Source organism: Telmatherina bonti (genome assembly GCF_933228915.1).
Source record: "Telmatherina bonti genome assembly, chromosome: 24".
NCBI classification, from domain to species: domain Eukaryota; kingdom Metazoa; phylum Chordata; class Actinopteri; order Atheriniformes; family Telmatherinidae; genus Telmatherina; species Telmatherina bonti.
In genome coordinates this window covers 29,400,507-29,420,584 of record NC_136633.1, presented here as the reverse complement: position 1 = coordinate 29,420,584, position 20,078 = coordinate 29,400,507, and the positions used below count along the sequence as shown (strand labels likewise).

Genomic DNA, 20,078 nt, shown 5'->3' with positions numbered 1-20,078 from the left:
GGTTTTCCAGGTTTAATGAGGAGGAGATGTTTTTCCAGACTTCACCAGGGATACGTGATGACGTGGGATAATTCTGTTCTTTTTACAAGCTGAAACAATGATGGTGAAAGCCAAGCGGCAGCGTTCAGGACGAGCTGCAACTATGGAAGCATATTTAGGACATTTTATCTAAAACCAGCTTCATGGATAAATGTGACATTTTCACTCGATCTTTGTGTAAATACAAGACTCAGTCAACATGTTGGTAAACATTTATATTTTAATGTACATTTCATTTGATGCAAAACCACGCTAGGCTCTTTGCTGTGGTCTCCTCCAGGAGGCGTGGCTTCTGGAACAGGCGTGGCCTCCTCCAAGGGGCGTGGTTTCTGGAACGGGCGTGGCCTCCCCCAGGAGGCGTGGCTTCTGGAACAGGCATGACGTCCTTCCAGAGGCGTGGCTTCTGGAACAGGCGTGGCCTCCTCCAAGGGGCGTGGTTTCGGGAACGGGCGTGGCCTCCCCAGGAGGCGTGGCTTCTGGAACAGGCGTGACGTCCTTCCAGAGGCGTGGCTTCTGGAACAGGTGTGGCCTCCTCCAACAGGCATGACCTCCGGAACAGGCGTGTCCTCCAGAAGCTAAGCCTGTGGAAGCTATGCGTTCTACCGAGAAATCGGTAGATTATTACCTGCTCCAGATGTTCATGTAGAAAATATTTTTCAACTGTTCATGGAAATAAATACAGATGAAATTGTGACGTCTGACTGAAGTCAAAGCGTCTTCACATCTTGCTCTGCTTTGCTTCGTCTTTGTCCGAGCTGGAATCGGAACTCCTCCTGTCCTCGTTGTGGTGCTCGGCCAAGTCCTTCTTCACCATTTCCAAACTCCTCTTCCTCTTCTCGTCTTTGTCTTCAGGCTCCATGACGCCAAACTGTGCTTCTACCTTTGCTGGGTCGGTGTAGGTGTAGAAATAAGCCATGATGGCGAAAACGATGCAGACCAGCACCAGCAGAGATGCGAAGAGGATGTATTCGGCCCACTGGGAAGAAAAGCACACGTCAACATTTTATTTTACTTCTACATGAAGCTGGAGTTTACCACACCTGCAATAATCTAATTTATTACCAATATTCTTTATTAAATCATTTATCTCATTTTATATTTTTCAAGCTTAAGTTTAAGAAACAAAATGAAAAGATCATTAATTTGACATGATCAGCTCGAGATAACAGTTTATTCAGCTTTAAAATGTGATGAAGTTAAAACATTATTTATGAATAAGAGATTAATTATATTCATTTCTCAATATGAGATTTTCTCCACATTATGGAAAAATACATTTTAGGGAAAAACTGGTTTTGTTGAGAAAAACAGTTTAATCATCCTAAAAAGCGACTTCAAACTTTAAACATTATCTTAAGATAAAAGATAAATTATCTTCATTTTCTACAGATAATTGGAATAATTTAGTGTTATGATTTCAGGAAACATCTTGTTTTCTCAGAATTATTTAATTTAATTATTTAGTTATTTAATTTAATTATTTAATTATAAACTTAGAAAATTATTTAGAGATAAGATTTTGTTTCTCAAACTGATACAATTATTTACGTCGTCTGGGAACAACAATCAGTCTTTATCAGCTAAAAATTTATAAAGGAAAAAAAAGACAAAACAAGAAAGACTTTAGTTCTGATTTAACACATTCATCTCCACATAACATATTAGCTCAGTTTCTTAAGAAAACAAGATATTTTGTCAAGAAAATTAAATATTTTGTCACTGTGTCAGTGAATGATCTGATTTTTTTTTACAAAAGTTAGATAAAACAAAGACGTGAGAAAAAAGGTTAACATCTGGATATGAGAATTTATTTTCAGGAATTTATGTGATCTCAGGCAAATTAAATAGTTTCCTGATGTAAATGTTGATCTCGACGTCTTTTAGAAAAACATTATCTCGACATAAACCATCTTGTTTTCTACAGAAAACACGCGCCTGGGTTTAGCTAACCCGTCCAAACAGCTGTTTGTTGTTATTTACAGACACAAAGCTCCGCCTTCCTGATGCCGTCCAATCGGAACATGTTCTGTTGTGATGTGAACAGCATGCATGTGTACGGATAGTTCTGATTTTATTTTATTTGGGCCTGTGGGATTCCGTATGTTTGCAGGTTGTCGCTGCTGATTTCAACGTAAATAAAAGCAGTAAAATCGGAGCCGCTCACCTGGTCTGGAAGCGTCGCAGCTTCTGCAACAATCAGCACGATGATGTTTCCCACGGCAACAGTGAACAGCCAACCGGCTTGCAGCACGGACTTCATGTTGCTCGGCGCCTACGACAGGTGTACGACAGACAGGTGTGTGACGGACAGGTGTACGACAGACAGGTGTGTGACGGACAGGTGTGTGACGGACAGGTGTGTGACGGACAGGTGTACGACAGACAGGTGTGTGACAGACAGGTGTACGACAGACAGGTGTGTGACGGACAGGTGTACGACAGACAGGTGTGTGACGGACAGGTGTACGACAGACAGGTGTGTGACGGACAGGTGTACGACAGACAGGTGTGTGACAGACAGGTGTGTGACGGACAGGTGTGTGACAGACAGGTGTGTGACGGACAGGTGTGTGACGGACAGGTGTGTGACAGACTGGTGTACGACAGACAGGTGTGTGACAGACAGGTGTGTGACAGACAGGTGTACGACAGACAGGTGTGTGACGGACAGGTGTGTGACGGACAGGTGTGTGACAGACTGGTGTATGACGGACAGGTGTATGACGGACAGGTGTGTGACGGACAGGTGTGTGACAGACTGGTGTACGACAGACAGGTGTGTGACAGACAGGTGTGTGACAGACAGGTGTATGACAGACAGGTGTATGACGGACAGGTGTATGACGGACAGGTGTGTGACGGACAGGTGTGTGACAGACTGGTGTACGACAGACAGGTGTGTGACAGACAGGTGTGTGACAGACAGGTGTATGACAGACAGGTGTGTGACAGACAGGTGTGTGACGGACAGGTGTGTGACGGACAGGTGTACGACAGACAGGTGTGTGACAGACAGGTGTGTGACGGACAGGTGTGTGACGGACAGGTGTACGACAGACAGGTGTGTGACAGACAGGTGTACGACAGACAGGTGTGTGACAGACAGGTGTGTGACAGACAGGTGTACGACAGACAGGTGTGTGACGGACAGGTGTACGACAGACAGGTGTGTGACAGACAGGTGTGTGACGGACAGGTGTACGACAGACAGGTGTGTGACGGACAGGTGTGTGACAGACAGGTGTGTGACAGACAGGTGTCCCACAGACAGGTGTGTGACAGACAGGTGTCCCACAGACAGGTGTGTGACAGACAGGTGTGTGACGGACAGGTGTGTGACAGACAGGTGTACGACAGACAGGTGTGTGACAGACAGGTGTGTGACGGACAGGTGTGTGACAGACAGGTGTGTGACAGACAGGTGTCCCACAGACAGGTGTGTGACAGACAGGTGTGTGACGGACAGGTGTGTGACAGACAGGTGTGTGACAGACAGGTGTGTGACGGACAGGTGTACGACAGACAGGTGTCCGACAGACAGGTGTGTGACAGACAGGTGTACGACAGACAGGTGTGTGACAGACAGGTGTGTGACAGACAGGTGTGTGACAGACAGGTGTCCGACAGACAGGTGTGTGACAGACAGGTGTGTGACAGACAGGTGTGTGACGGACAGGTGTACGACAGACAGGTGTGTGACAGACAGGTGTACGACAGACAGGTGTACGACAGACAGGTGTGTGACAGACAGGTGTGTGACGGACAGGTGTGTGACAGACAGGTGTGTGACGGACAGGTGTACGACAGACAGGTGTGTGACAGACAGGTGTGTGACAGACAGGTGTCCCACAGACAGGTGTGTGACAGACAGGTGTGTGACGGACAGGTGTGTGACAGACAGGTGTACGACAGACAGGTGTGTGACAGACAGGTGTGTGACAGACAGGTGTGTGACGGACAGGTGTGTGACAGACAGGTGTGTGACGGACAGGTGTGTGACAGACAGGTGTGTGACGGACAGGTGTGTGACGGACAGGTGTGTGACAGACTGGTTTACCTGTGAGTACGAGAACTCCAGCCCGGTGACGGAGAAGACGACTTCGCCTGACGTCATGAGGAAGTACTGAGGAATCTGCAGGGCCATGTGGATGGAGTTGGGCTCGATGTCCATCACCTCGCGGATGCTCTTCTCACACTGCAGCACACACGCACACGCACGCATGCACGCACGCACGCACGCACACGCACACGCACACACACACACACCTGTTAAAACCCGCCAGTTCAGCCGGTGACGTCACCAAAGCGGTGTGTTAGTTACCTCTTGTTCGAAGGTGAAGGTGGACGGGATGATGAAGGTGTAGGAGCTGCCGAAGCCCAGGTTTTTGGTCAAGGTGCACTCCCTTCCAGCAGAGTCCTTCATCACGAACGCAGCGCTGCCAGAAAGCAGCAGTTACAGCCAGATGTTGCTCTAATGCTACTGTACGTCAGAAAAATGAAAAACAACTTACTTTCCCTGCGAGATGTTGAGATATCTGGACATGTTGTTGGAAACGACGTCTCCGAACCACTTGTCCCCCACCGTTATGTTTAGAACGGATCCGAAACCGTTAAAAAACCTGAAAGCACAAAGAATGAACTTTAAACCGCTTCCGGCTGTTTTCACTGTGCTTTGCCGGAACCAGAATGAATGTGGTTCATGTAACCATGGAAACCAGGAGCGCCATGTCTGCAAAGAATTTGATGTCATTATCTCAGAAAAACTTCATTACATATAAATGTTGGAAAAAGTCAACTTTTCTGCATAAAAAGCACAAACAGACCAGTTGGAGGGTAATATAAATAGTTGATTTAAAAACTTTGTGCACAAATTTAACAAAAAAAAACTATTTACATCAAAACATAGAAAACGTCTCTGCAGGTTTTTGTGTAAATATTTTGTGAAGAATCCGTTTTCACCAGAAGATCCACATAAAGGACTTGTTCCAGTCCAGGAATCAGTTCCTGTCCACTGGACGTCGGCAAGGACGCCACCAATTAGACATGTCCAGGGTGTGTTAGTCCTCCTGTCCACCAGGAGGCAGCACTCCCACAACACCTCCTCTTCCTCAGCAACAAGTTGCATCGTTTTAGGAGAGTTTTCTGATTGGTGCGTTTATGTACTTTAATGCGGCTCATCATGACAACTCGCCTGATGGATTTTTATTGTTATTAATCTATAATGTTGCCCTTGCTAATAGCGGCTTGTTGTGTGTGAAGGATTTTTCATGTTTGTCTTTTTAGAATGGTTGAATAAAAGCAGAAGAGAACTTGCCTGATGGAATTGGCGCCCTCCTCCGGCTTCGCTGCGATGTCTTTGAACTGCGGACAGAAAAACGACGTGCAGGCTGGAGTTATGACAGCAAACCCGGACGCCATTAGCGGCACTAGCAGGCATACTCACCACCGTGTAGCTGGGCCCACCTCCGTCCTGAACGATCGTGATGGTGTTTCGAGTGCCGTTATGTAAACTGACTGACTCCGTCATGTTTTCCGCAGTCAGTTGAAACGGGTGAGAAAAGGTCAGATAATCTTCACTGGCCTGCAGGAGAAGGTTTTATGTCGGAATGACTTCATGTTCCAGCGTCTAATAAAACTGTCGTAGGTTCGCTAACGTACCGAGAAGGCCTCCAGCGTGACGGTATTGTCTCCAGCCTTCACGGTTAGCGGCCTGTTGAAGGTGTTGATGATCTTCGCCTGCACCTCAGTGGCCGACGGGAATGTGGGCAGAGTTTTCTGCAGGAGGAGAGAAAAGATGCATGAAAACAGCGTCGTTCGCACTTCGGATTTCTGAGGAGCTACTTTCACTCACATCGATTTGTAACTGCACCACAGCAGCCGAAACAAAGGCGAGAGCGGCGAGGAACATCCCAACCGTGATCTTCTTCAACGGACTGAACGACAGACACTCGTTTAGCCAGATACAGTCACATGACCGCAGGGGTCATGACCGCAGGGGTCATGTGACGTACATACATGACCTTCTTTCTAACATCAGAACCTACAGACCGATCTCCGAAGCGTCCTGTCTCCCAGAGAGGACGGAGACATGCTGCTCACTTAGACTTGGATATAGTTCCAGTCCAGGTTTTCGTCCCACCGTGGTACTGAGACTGGTTTTAACTGCAGAAACATGGTTTTCGTGACATTTTCAGACTTACGTGAAGTTTAACTTGCACTTGGCAATCAGGGGGTAGACCACGCTGTCCATGATGGGGACCAGGATGAGGATGAGGATGGGGTTGACGGTCTGGTGGGAGGAAGCACACTCCGTCATGTTGCCCCATCAGCTCATGTCAACAACAGACAAACATCTTACCTGCATCTGGTCCGGCTGGATGGTGATCAAACCCTGTTGGAGGGAAAAACATGGAGGATCTCATTGAATCTGTGCAGTGGGAGCAAACAGGAAGTAGAACGAAGGCTGGGAATGAAACTCACAAAGTTGCCGTTCATGGTGGTGGCCTGGAGGGTCCATCTGGAGCCCTGCGGGTCAGACAGGAGAGTTTGAGGACGATTTGAAACCGTTAAAAAGCTGATTTCTGATAGAAAACTGGCGCCGACACCAAAATCCTGAATCTGATTCACCGCAAACTGGATTCTGTTTAAACACGATTCAGTGTCAATTCATTTACACAGAATTATGTAAATCAAGTTCTTTTTATCTTAAGGACATCTTAAAACTTCAGAAACCATGTTGTCAGTGTTAGCTGCTAACTTCAGAAACCATGTTGTCAGAGTTAGCTGCTAATCAGAGAGCATGTGGGGTTAATGTTAGCTGCTAATGTGAAAACCTACAGGCTTACTGTTAGCTGCTAACTTCAGAAACCATGTTCTCAGTGTTAGCGGCTAACTTCAGAAACCATGTTCTCAGTGTTAGCGGCTAACTTCAGAAACCATGTTCTCAGTGTTAGCGGCTAACTTCAGAAACCATGTTCTCAGTGTTAGCGGCTAACTTCAGAAACCATGTTCTCAGTGTTAGCGGCTAACTTCAGAAACTATGTTGTCAGTGTTAGCGGCTAACTTCAGAAACCATGTTCTCAGTGTTAGCTGTGGAATCCTACGGTCTTAGCATTAGCTGCTAATATCGGAGGTGATAAGCTACTAAACAGTTTAGCCTGGATTATTCACCTTTAATACCCTAACACTAATCTCTGAGTTTCATGAATCGATATTGAAAATTGAAACATTTGACAAATTCAAACTGATTGATTTGTTTTCACGCAGCTCTGCTGTTTTATTCAATCTGATCGTGGTCTTCTGCCCTCTGGTGGAGGGGGGTAGAAGACTGATCATACAAGCTGCATAAAAGAGCAGTTTAGAACTAACCGCAGTTTGAGAGTTTTTCGAACACGGGTTCAGAGTAATTTTAGCTGTAAATGTTTGTCCTGAATACCTGCTGGTCGAAGAGAGCCCAGAACATGGGCAGAGGGATGTAGAGGAACAACACCTTCAGCACCATCTTCACCTGGGCTATCAGGAGTTTCTACACCAGGACAAACAACATCAAATGAATTCAGATGATAAATCCTCGCTGGTGGTAATGGTGTCTCTCATAACACGTACATCATACTTCTCCTCAGCCCAGTCCATCCAGTGCTCCCTCTTGGGGTACTGAGAAGAACGATGTGTAAAGCGGTTCTTGATGGCAAACTGCAAACAGCAGAAAAACAATGAGTTCGTGTTCAGGTTGGATCTGGATCTGAGATCCTCTGTGAGGAGGAACTTACTCCGATGCATCTGCAGACTTTCACCATGATGTTGCCTTGTGGAGCCGTCTTATTGTACATTCCACTTCCAACAATGAAGACAACTGGAAACACACATAATTTTAAATTAATGCTATAAAAGTGTTAAATAAAAAACTGAAAACCTAATAAACCCCGTTTAAATTCCCGTTTAACATGGCCAGATTCCTGTTTTCTGTCCTAAATAAATACCAGGAAGTAAAGCATTACATTACAGACCATCCTTAGTGTTGCACACTGATCATGTGACTCGCACATCTGCCATATTTGTGGGTGAAAAATGGATAAACTGAGCAGGCTAGCTGTTGGCAGTTCGGCTATTACAACAGGCTAGCTGGTTGTATCTTGGCCGCTACAAGCAACACAAAGCCAAAAACATGTTTAACCCATAGACCGTATCTGAAAGATGGACGGAACCTTCGGTGGTAAAAAGTGAAGCCTATGCGGAAGTTCATAAAATTGCAGTTCCCCTTCATCCACTAGGGGCTGCAAAACAGAGCAAATCCCCATAGACTCCCATGTTAAAAAGACCAACTTCACAGCAGAAATAAACATGTTTACAGCAGAAATAAACATGTTTACTGCAGGAATAAAACTGTTTACAGCAGAAATAAACACGTTTACAGCAGAAATAAACATGTTTACAGCAGAAATAAACATGTTTACTGCAGGAATAAAACTGTTTACAGCAGAAATAAACACGTTTACAGCAGAAATAAACATGTTTACAGCAGAAATAAACATGTTTACTGCAGGAATAAACATGTTTACAGCAGAAATAAACATGTTTACTGCAGGAATAAAACTGTTTACAGCAGAAATAAACACGTTTCCAGCAGAAATAAACATGTTTACAGCAGAAATAAACACGTATCCAGCAGAAATAAACATGTTTACAGCAGAAATAAACACGTTTCCAGCAGAAATAAACATGTTTACAGCCTGGTACAAAAATCCATTTAAGGTTTAATAGGTCAGGTTTCCAGGTGATTTTTTTTCTAACTCGCCCGTTTAAAAGTAATTTAATATTGAAATTCGGCATATTTAGGGGCGTGTCCTTTTGATTGACAGGCACCAATCTCCCGCTTCAAGTCAGAAGAACGTAGAACAACCGCGGTTTTTAGCCGGTTAACAACGTGACTTAGCTTTAGCCCGCTTACCTCCGTTAGCTCCTGTTATCTCCGGGTTAGCTCGGTTAGCTCTTAGCTACAGAAAGCTCGGAGTTCGCTCAATGTCAATCATCCACCATGACGCTCACAGCCCCCCTCTCAGCTCCACCTCTTTGCCCATATTTGTATTTTCCTGGCGAGATGACGGTGATGGTAGGAACGGCCCACCGAGCTTCAATTCAGCTCTTCAGAAACCTTCGGGTGATGTCACAGAGGCTCCGCCCATCTTTTATATAATATTAATATAACTGCATGAAAAATAATTTTAAAAGTGTAATTGATCATGTCATAATTCATAAACAAGGAAATAAAACACGTTTTAGCAGTTTGTGTTATTACAATGTTGTTATGTCAATAGTTTTATGTTTAAAATTGCTAAACTGATTTTATAACTAATTACTACTTACGTGCCAACAGGTGCATCTGAATAAAGTAAAATAGAAGCAAAACCCTCATTTTTAAACTAAATCAAAGCAGAAAGTCAAACACGTGTTTTTATGTCGCATAATAACAGATTTTTTATATTTCTCTTAAGATTTTAGTTTTCTGACTGAAGCTAGCTTTATTAGCTGTTTGTTATATAAATGCACATTATAAAATATGTTTGTGTGATCAATACAAAGCATCTGTTTCACTTTTTGTATTGATTAGAGCAAAAAAAAAAAAAGAGTTTTTGGTGAATTTACTGAATGCATTTTTACATCTTTTATTAATTATGATGAAGATTAAAATAAAAGAAAAATACATGTAACAGTAAAGGTATAAACTTTCTTTTTTGGGATTTTTAAAATATTTTTTTCCTGTTTTTAAGGATTTTTGTGGTGTCTCAGCTGCAGGAATTTTAGGTTTTTCATGTTTTTTTTACAGAATTGTTTTTACAGTGTAGGTTGTATTTAATGAAACTGTGTCTTCTTACTCAGAGCGACCACCATGAGAGCAGCCGGGACTCCGAAAGCCAGCGGGTAGCATTTCTGCTGGGTGTGAATCCCACAATCCTGAGCTGAAAACCACAGGAAGCAGAAAGTTTACTCTGTTTAAGCTGAGACGATGTGAATCTGCTGAACATCTGCTGAGTGTGTACCTCTGAGGATGGGTGTGATGACGGTGGACAGCAGGCTTCCTGCGTTGATGGACAGGTAGAAGATGGAGAAGAAGGTGCTTCTCTGCTTCTCCTGCCGGAAACAGCGGATTAAACATGAATCCCACAACTGGCGTCATGAATGTCCTCCGTCTCGTCACCTTGAACAGTGATGACGCCCGATGTTCGACCCGTGGTTAGTTAATAAACAACGGGATGAGAACAGAGCAGAAGTGCTGACCAGCCGGGAGGCGTCTTTCAGCAGAAACGTCTCGCCGTACGTCCATAACCTTCAGAAGGAATATCTGTCACCAACGTTTAATTCCCAGCGAACCAAGGCCCAGCAGGAAGTAACCATGGCAACCAGCAGGATGGCAGCCACGACGGTGAGGTTTTCCATGTTTCCCTGCTGCCACACACCTGACTCAGATGAATGGGTCATTCAGAGGCTGCTGCAGAACTGGACAACAAGCTGCTAGAGAACCTTTTCATCTGGATCAGGTGTGATGCAGCAGGGAAACATCTAAAACCTGCAGGACCCTGGACCAAGAGGTCAGAGTGGCTGATCCCTGCAGAACATCTAGAGGCTGGATTGTAGACCTCCTGGACGGATAGAAACGCTGGAAAACCTCCGTAGACCATCTGGAGGGTCACATGACCATCACAGTTCCACACTGCTGGTCCTGATGGGGGAGGACCTGGGGGGGTCTGGGGGGGGAGGACGTGGACTTGGGGGGGCGTCTGATGGGGGAGGACCTGGGGGGGTCTGGGGGGGGAGGACGTGGACTTGGGGGGGCGTCTGATGGGGGAGGACCTGGGGGGGTCTGGTGGGGGAGGACCTGGGGGGGTCTGGGGGGTTTTAGGGGCTCATCACCAACCTGACTTTCATCGAACTGGTCTCCACCGAAGGCGGCAACGCAGGGTTTGATGCCGCCGGTTCCCAGGGCGATGAGCAGCAGACCCACCATGGACAGAGCTCTGGAGGTAGAAACACACCTGTCAGCTGCCAACCTGTGTGTGTGTCTGTGTGTGTGTGTGTGTGTGTGTGTCTGTGTGTGTGTGTGTGTGTGTGTGTCTGTGTGTGTGTGTGTGTGTCTGTGTGTGTGTGTGTGTGTCTGTGTGTGTGTGTGTCTGTGTGTGTGTCTGTGTGTGTGTGTGTGTGTGTGTGTGTGTGTGTGTCTGTGTGTGTGTGTGTGTGTCTGTGTGTGTGTGTGTGTGTCTGTGTGTGTGTGTGTCTGTGTGTGTGTCTGTGTGTGTGTGTGTGTGTCTGTGTGTGTGTGTGTGTGTCTGTGTGTGTGTGTGTGTGTGTCTGTGTGTGTGTCTGTGTGTGTGTGTCTGTGTGTGTGTGTCTGTGTGTGTGTGTGTGTTCAGTCTCTTCTGTGTGTCTGAAGCTCACATGTGGACCGCTATGTTGTCCGGGTTCCCGTCCCTGTCCGAGTCGGTGATGTCATGGATGGCGCTGACGGCCATGATCACCTGTCCCAGCGCGTAGACGATGGACAGGTAGACGATGGTCCTGGGGACGGACACAGACGGAGACAGACGGGGTCAGACGGGGACAGACGGAGACAGACGGGGTCAGATGGGGACAGACGGAGACAGATGGGGACAGACGGGGTCAGACGGAGACAGAAGGGGACAGACGGAGACAGACGGGGACAGACGGAGACAGATGGGGACAGACGGAGACAGACGGGGACAGACGGGGACAGACGGAGACAGATGGGGACAGAGGGAGACAGATGGGGACAGACGGGGTCAGACGGAGACAGAAGGGGACAGACGGAGACAGACGGGGACAGACGGGGACAGACGGAGACAGACGGGGACAGACGGAGACAGATGGGGACAGACGGAGACAGATGGGGACAGACGGGGTCAGACGGAGACAGAAGGGGACAGACGGGGACAGACGGAGACAGACGGGGACAGACGGAGACAGACGGGGACAGACGGAGACAGATGGGGACAGACGGAGACAGATGGGGACAGACGGGGTCAGACGGAGACAGAAGGGGACAGACGGAGACAGACGGGGACAGAAGGGGACAGACGGAGACAGATGGGGACAGACGGGGACAGACGGAGACAGACGGGGACAGACGGAGACAGAAGGGGACAGACGGGGACAGACGGAGACAGACGGGGACAGACGGAGACAGACGGGGTCAGACGGGGACAGACGGAGACAGACGGGGACAGACGGAGACAGAAGGGGACAGACGGGGACAGACGGAGACAGAAGGGGACAGACGGGGACAGACGGAGACAGACGGGGACAGACGGGGTCAGACGGAGACAGAAGGGGACAGACGGAGACAGACGGGGACAGACGGAGACAGACGGGGACAGACGGAGACAGACGGGGACAGACGGAGACAGATGGGGACAGACGGGGTCAGACGGAGACAGACGGGGACAGACGGGGTCAGACGGGGACAGACGGAGACAGACGGGGACAGACGGGGTCAGACGGGGACAGACGGGGTCAGACAGAGACAGACGGGGACAGATGGGGACAGACGGGGTCAGACGGGGACAGACGGAGACAGATGGGGACAGACGGAGACAGCTGGGGTCAGACGGAGACAGAAGGGGACAGACGGAGACAGACGGGGTCAGACGGGGACAGACGGAGACAGACGGGGTCAGACGGGGACAGACGGAGACAGACGGGGACAGACGGAGACAGATGGGGACAGACGGGGTCAGACGGAGACAGACGGGGACAGACGGGGTCAGACGGAGACAGATGGGGACAGACGGAGACAGATGGGGACAGACGGGGTCAGACGGAGACAGAAGGGGACAGCTGGGGACAGACGGGGTCAGACGGAGACAGATGGGGACAGACGGAGACAGACGGACACAGACGGGGACAGACGGGGACAGATGGGGACAGACGGAGACAGATGGGGACAGACGGAGACAGAAGGGGACAGACGGAGACAGACGGGGACAGACGGGGACAGACGGAGACAGATGGGGACAGACGGAGACAGAAGGGGACAGACGGAGACAGATGGGGACAGACGGGGACAGACGGAGACAGAAGGGGACAGACGGGGACAGACGGAGACAGACGGGGACAGACGGAGACAGAAGGGGACAGACGGGGACAGACGGAGACAGAAGGGGACAGACGGGGACAGACGGAGACAGACGGGGACAGACGGAGACAGACGGGGTCAGACGGGGACAGACGGAGACAGAAGGGGACAGACGGGGACAGACGGAGACAGAAGGGGACAGACGGGGACAGACGGAGACAGATGGGGACAGACGGAGACAGACGGGGACAGACGGGGACAGACGGAGACAGACGGGGACAGACGGAGACAGATGGGGACAGACGGGGTCAGACGGAGACAGACGGGGACAGACGGGGTCAGACGGGGACAGACGGGGACAGACGGGGTCAGACGGGGACAGACGGGGTCAGACAGAGACAGACGGGGACAGATGGGGACAGACGGGGTCAGACGGGGACAGACGGAGACAGCTAGGGACAGACGGGGTCAGACGGAGACAGAAGGGGACAGAAAGGAGACAGACGGAGACAGAAGGGGACAGACGGAGACAGAAGGGGACAGACGGGGACAGACGGAGACAGAAGGGGACAGACGGAGACAGACGGGGACAGACGGAGACAGATGGGGACAGACGGAGACAGACGGGGTCAGACGGGGACAGACGGAGACAGACGGAGACAGATGGGGACAGACGGGGTCAGACGGAGACAGACGGGGACAGACGGGGTCAGACGGGGACAGACGGAGACAGACGGGGACAGACGGGGACAGACGGGGTCAGACGGGGACAGACGGGGTCAGACAGAGACAGACGGGGACAGATGGGGACAGACGGGGACAGACGGAGACAGACGGGGACAGACGGGGTCAGACGGGGACAGACGGAGACAGACGGGGACAGACGGAGACAGACGGGGACAGACGGAGACAGACGGAGACAGACGGGGACAGACGGGGACAGACGGAGACAGACGGGGACAGACGGGGACAGACGGAGACAGACGGAGACAGACGGAGACAGACGGGGACAGACGGAGACAGCTGGGGACAGACGGGGACAGACGGAGACAGACGGGGACAGACGGAGACAGATGGGGACAGACGGAGACAGACGGGGTCAGACGGGGACAGACGGAGACAGACGGAGACAGATGGGGACAGACGGGGTCAGACGGAGACAGACGGGGACAGACGGGGTCAGACGGGGACAGACGGAGACAGACGGGGACAGACGGGGACAGATGGGGACAGACGGGGTCAGACGGAGACAGACGGGGACAGACGGGGTCAGACGGGGACAGACGGAGACAGACGGGGACAGAAGGGGACAGACGGAGACAGACGGGGTCAGACGGAGACAGATGGGGACAGACGGGGACAGACGGAGACAGATGGGGACAGCCGTCAGCTGACTGTCAGATGGTTTCTGTCCGACAGCTCTGAGACTAACTTGAACTTTCCGAGCCAGGAGTCGGCGATGATGGCGCCCAGGATGGGGGACAGGTAGCACAGAGCCACGAAGGTGTGGTAGATGGTGGTGGCGAAGTCGTCGTCCCACTTCAGGAAGTACTTAAAGTACAGAACCAGCACGGCTGCAGGACACGGAGACAAAACGTCCTTTTATTCAGACACGTTTAAAACCTGGAGCTGCAAATTGTTCTGTGGACAGAAGGTCGGCGCCAAAGTGCAGCTGAAGACAGGAAAGGTGGAACCTTCCAGATGTTTTAACTTCTGATAATTCTTATTTATTTAAGCTGGTTAAATTCATTCACCGATTTCTGGCTGAATTCCTTCTCTGACTGTTTTTTCTATCTTAAACTAAATTTATCTGCAAAAGTAACGTCTGTAAAAAATGCAATAAATGAACAAAACAGAAAAACTTAAATATTGTTTTATGTTCTTGCTTCCAGCTTTGTCAGGAAGAAACATTTAAAATCATGTAAATTATATAAAAGTGATAAAATATGAGTTAAACCAAAAATAAACAAATCTTTAATGTATTTAAAACAAATGTTCCTGAAATATTATGGTATATCTGTAATTAAATAAAATAAATCAATAAATAAGTCAAATAATGAAAAAAATCAAGTTTCAATCCAAATATAAACATTTTAAAAAATTAACTCAATTTTGAAAATATTTTTTTTAAAACCGCTAAATGATAAAATTGCATTTATGATTAAAATTTAATCAAATTTAATTAATAAAAACAAAAGTTTCAAATTTAATTAATATTTTTTGAGAATTTTTTTTTTTTTTTTTTAAGAAAAATGAACATTTTTATTTATTATGAATGCGGACACGGTTGCAGAACAGACCGGCTCACCTCGCATGCCATAGTAGGAGAAACGCTCGCAGAACTCATTGATCACGATAAAAAAGATGCTGATTGGGAATCCGCAGATCGTTGCCTGTTGGAGGAAAAACAATAAAGTTTTGCAGATTTCTGGCAAACGCTGCAGAAGGAAAGCCCAACGCTGAGTTTCAGGAATAAACTTACACTTTTTTTCTTCTGTTTCTTCATTTCGTCTTTGTGGGGAAAAAAAAGTTTTGATGAGTTTTTTCTTTTTAAATGGAATAAAAATCTGAAAATATTACATAAAAGATAAAGATAGAAGAGTGTTACGCTCACCTTCCATGACTGGTTGATCAAACACCTGTATCCTTCCGCCAAGTAATAAACAAGCAACTCCAGTCCCAGTCCCAGATACAAAGACCGAACCCAGGCCCACCAGCTCCTTATGTAGCCTCACATCCAGCTGGTGGAACGCCCACTGGCGCTGGACTCCTCCCAACATGCAAATCACCAACATTCCCACTGCCCAGCACATTCCCAGCATCCTTATCTCCAGCACATGGCACATTAATCCATGACTCAAGAAGTCCAAGTGCAAAGAGACGAAGCTGCCTCTCAGATAAAGAGCATCATAAATGATAACAGTAACAGAAAAGCTGGAAATGTCCATAAAAACCAGAAATAAAAGGTAAATAAGACGCTCGTTCAGAGTTCAAACAACGTTGGGATGGATTTGATGTCAACGGGTGGAAAAGCCGGCAGAATGAACGGAGCGTCTGCAGGAATACGCTGCCACCACACCGGCTGCACGACTGGGCTTCTTCCTGTCTGGACAAACTGGGGCTAAAAACAGATGGGGGCCAGATGTGGGCCAGATGTGGGCTAGATGTGGGCCAGATGTGGGCCAGATGGGGGCTAGATGTGGGCCAGATGTGGGCCAGATGGGGGCCAGATGGGGCCAGATGTGGGCCAGATGGGGGCCAGATGCAGGCCAGATGGGGGCCAGATGTGGGCTAGATGTGGGCCAGATGCGGGCTAGATGTGGGCCAGATGTGGGCCAGATGCGGGCCAGATGGGGGCCAGATGCGGGCCAGATGTGGGCCAGATGGGGGCCAGATGGGGGCCAGATGGGGGCTAGATCGGGGCCAGATGGGGGCTAGATCGGGGCCAGATGGGGGCCAGATGGGGGCCAGATGTGGGCCAGATGGGGGCTAGATGTGGGCCAGATGGGGGCTAGATCGGGGCCAGATGGGGGCCAGATGGGGGCTAGATCGGGGCCAGATGGGGGCCAGATGGGGGCCAGATGTGGGCCAGATGGGGGCTAGATCGGGGCCAGATCGGGGCTAGATGGGGGCTAGATGTGGGCCAGATGTGGGCCAGATGTGGGCCAGATGCGGGCCAGATGGGGGCCAGATGCGGGCCAGATACGGGCCAGATGGGGGCCAGATGTGGGCCAGATGGGGGCCAGATGGGGGCTAGATGTGGGCCAGATGGGGGATAGATGGGGGCCAGATGGGGGCCAGATGGGGGCTAGATGTGGGCCAGATGGGGGCCAGATGGGGGCCAGATGGGGGCTAGATGGGGGCTAGATGGGGGCCAGATGTGGGCCAGATGTGGGTCAGATGGGGGCCAGATGCGGGCCAGATGGGAGCCAGGTGGGGGCCAGATGGGGGCAGGATGTGGGCCAGATGGGGGCTAGATGGGGGCCAGATGGGGGCCAGATGCGGGCCAGATGGGGGCCAGATGGGGGAAGGATGTGGGCCAGATGGGGGCCAGATGGGGGCTAGATGGGGGCCAGATCGGGGCTAGATGTGGGCCAGATGCGGGCCAGATGGGGGCCAGATACGGGCCAGATGTGGGCCAGATGGGGGCTAGATGTGGGCCAGATGTGGGCCAGATGGGGCCAGATGTGGGCCAGATGCAGGCCAGATGGGGGCCAAATGGGGGCCAGATGGGGGCTAGATGTGGGCCAGATGGGGGCCATATGTGGGCCAGATGCGGGCCAGATCGGGGCTAGATGGGGGCTAGATGTGGGCCAGATGGGGGCTAGATGTGGGCCAGATGTGGGCCAGATGGGGGCCAGATACGGGCCAGATCGGGGCTAGATGGGGGCTAGATGTGGGCCAGATGTGGGCCAGATGGGGGCCAGATGGGGGCCAGATGCGGGCCAGATGGGGGCCAGATGTGGGCCAGATGTGGGCCAGATGGGGGCCAGATGGGGGCTAGATGTGGGCCAGATGGGGGCCAGATGGGGGCCAGATGGGGGCTAGATGTGGGCCAGATGGGGGCCAGATGGGGGCTAGATGGGGGCTAGATGGGGGCCAGATGTGGGCCAGATGCGGGCCAGATGGGGGCCAGATGCGGGCCAGATGGGGGCCAGATGGGAGCCAGATGGGGGCCAGATGGGGGCAGGATGTGGGCCAGATGGGGGCTAGATGGGGGCCAGATGGGGGCCAGATGGGGGCCAGATGGGGACCAGATGGGGGAAGGATGTGGGCCAGATGGGGGCCAGATGGGGGCTAGATGTGGGCCAGATGGGGCCAGATGTGGGCCAGATGGGGGCTAGATGGGGGCCAGATGCAGGCCAGATGGGGGCCAAATGGGGGCCAGATGGGGGCCAGATGTGGGCCAGATGGGGGCTAGATGTGGGCCAGATCGGGGCCAGATCGGGGCTAGATGTGGGCCAGATGTGGGCCAGATCGGGGCTAGATGTGGGCCAGATGCGGGCCAGATGGGGGCCAGATGGGGGCTAGATGGGGGCTAGATGTGGGCCAGATGTGGGCCAGATGGGGGCCAGATGCGGGCCAGATGGGGGCCAGATGGGAGCCAGATGGGGGCCAGATGGGGGCCAGATGGGGGCAGGATGTGGGCCAGATGAGGGCTAGATGTGGGCCAGATGGGGGCCAGATGCGGGCCAGATCGGGGCTAGATGGGGGCTAGATGTGGGCCAGATGGGGGCCAGATGGGGGCTAGATGTGGGCCAGATGGGGGCCAGATACGGGCCAGATCGGGGCTAGATGGGGGCTAGATGTGGGCCAGATGTGGGCCAGATGTGGGCCAGATGCGGGCCAGATGCGGGCCAGATACGGGCCAGATCGGGGCTAGATGGGGGCTAGATGGGGGCTAGATGGGGGCCAGATGTGGGCCAGATGTGGGCCAGATGTGGGCCAGATGGGGGCTAGATGTGGGCCAGATGGGGGCCAGATGTGGGCCAGATCGGGGCTAGATGGGGGCTAGATGGGGGCTAGATGGGGGCCAGATGTGGGCCAGATGTGGGCCAGATGGGGGCTAGATGTGGGCCAGATGGGGGCCAGATGTGGGCCAGATGTGGGCCAGATGGGGGCTAGATGTGGGCCAGATGGGGGCCAGATGTGGGCCAGATGTGGGCCAGATGGGGGCCAGATGTGGGCCAGATGGGGGCCAGATGTGGGCCAGATGTGGGCCAGATGTGGGCTAGATGTGGGCCAGATGGGGGCCAGATGTGGGCCAGATGTGGGCCAGATGTGGGCCAGATCGGGGCTAGATGGGGGCTAGATGGGGGCTAGATGGGGGCCAGATGTGGGCCAGATGTGGGCCAGATGTGGGCCAGATGGGGGCTAGATGTGGGCCAGATGGGGGCCAGATGTGGGCCAGATGTGGGCCAGATGGGGGCTAGATGTGGGCCAGATGGGGGCCAGATGGGGGCCAGATGGGGGCTAGATGGGGGCTAGATGGGGGCCAGATGTGGGTCAGATGGGGGCCAGATGCGGGCCAGATGGGGGCCAGATGGGGGCAGGATGTGGGCCAGATGGGGGCTAGATGGGGGCCAGATGGGGGCCAGATGCGGGCCAGATGGGGGCCAGATGGGGGAAGGATGTGGGCCAGATGGGGGCTAGATGTGGGCCAGATGGGGGCCAGATGGGGCCAGATGTGGGCCAGATGGGGGCCAGATGGGGGCTAGATGGGGGCCAGATGGGGGCCAAATGGGGGCCAGATGGGGGCCAGATGTGGGCCAGATCGGGGCCATATCGGGGCTAGATGTGGGCCAGATGTCGGCCAGATCGGGGCTAGATGTGGGCCAGATGTGGGCCAGATCGGGGCCAGATGTGGGCCAGATGTGGGCCAGATGGGGGCCAGATGGGGGCCAGATGTGGGCCAGATGGGGGCCAGATGCGGGCCAGATGGGGGCTAGATGTGGGCCAGATGTGGGCCAGATCGGGGCTAGATGTGGGCCAGATGCGGGCCAGATGTGGGCCAGATGCGGGCCAGATGGGGGCCAGATGCGGGCCAGATACGGGCCAGATGGGGGCCAGATGTGGGCCAGATGGGGGCTAGATGGGGGCCAGATGTGGGCCAGATGGGGGCCAGATGCGGGCCAGATGGGGGCCAGATGGGAGCCAGATGGGGGCCAGATGGGGGCAGGATGTGGGCCAGATGAGGGCTAGATGTGGGCCAGATGCGGGCCAGATGGGGGCCAGATCGGGGCTAGATGTGGGCCAGATGGGGGCCAGATGGGGGCTAGATGTGGGCCAGATGGGGGCCAGATGTGGGCCAGATGGGGGCCAAACACGCTTTGCTGCCTGAGTAAAGAGAAACTTTCTGTTGCAGGCTGTTTATTCCCAGTCATCCCATTTTTACCAGTAAATCATAGAGGGAAGGACTGGATGGAAAGGCTTGTTGTTCGTTCAGGAATCCTGC

At 51.6% G+C, this 20,078-nt stretch overlaps 1 protein-coding gene across 1 annotated transcript; it reads right to left on the bottom strand.

The window, feature by feature from the left end:
- Positions 1 to 355: 355 nt before the first annotated feature.
- LOC306774173 (solute carrier family 15 member 1-like) lies at positions 356 to 15,629 on the bottom strand (the record flags this gene model as incomplete). Its single annotated transcript, XM_079264153.1, has 22 exons — positions 356 to 1,015; positions 2,204 to 2,311; positions 4,097 to 4,234; positions 4,361 to 4,475; positions 4,551 to 4,658; positions 5,354 to 5,400; positions 5,483 to 5,620; positions 5,698 to 5,814; positions 5,891 to 5,972; positions 6,240 to 6,328; positions 6,398 to 6,430; positions 6,520 to 6,564; positions 7,475 to 7,564; positions 7,645 to 7,731; positions 7,809 to 7,891; positions 9,912 to 9,995; positions 10,077 to 10,167; positions 10,952 to 11,051; positions 11,470 to 11,589; positions 14,556 to 14,697; positions 15,432 to 15,516; positions 15,606 to 15,629. 22 exons carry the CDS (start codon positions 15,627 to 15,629, stop codon positions 758 to 760), a joined length of 2,184 nt encoding a protein of 727 aa, XP_079120279.1. The 3' UTR covers positions 356 to 757.
- Between the last annotated feature and the right edge of the window lie 4,449 nt (positions 15,630 to 20,078).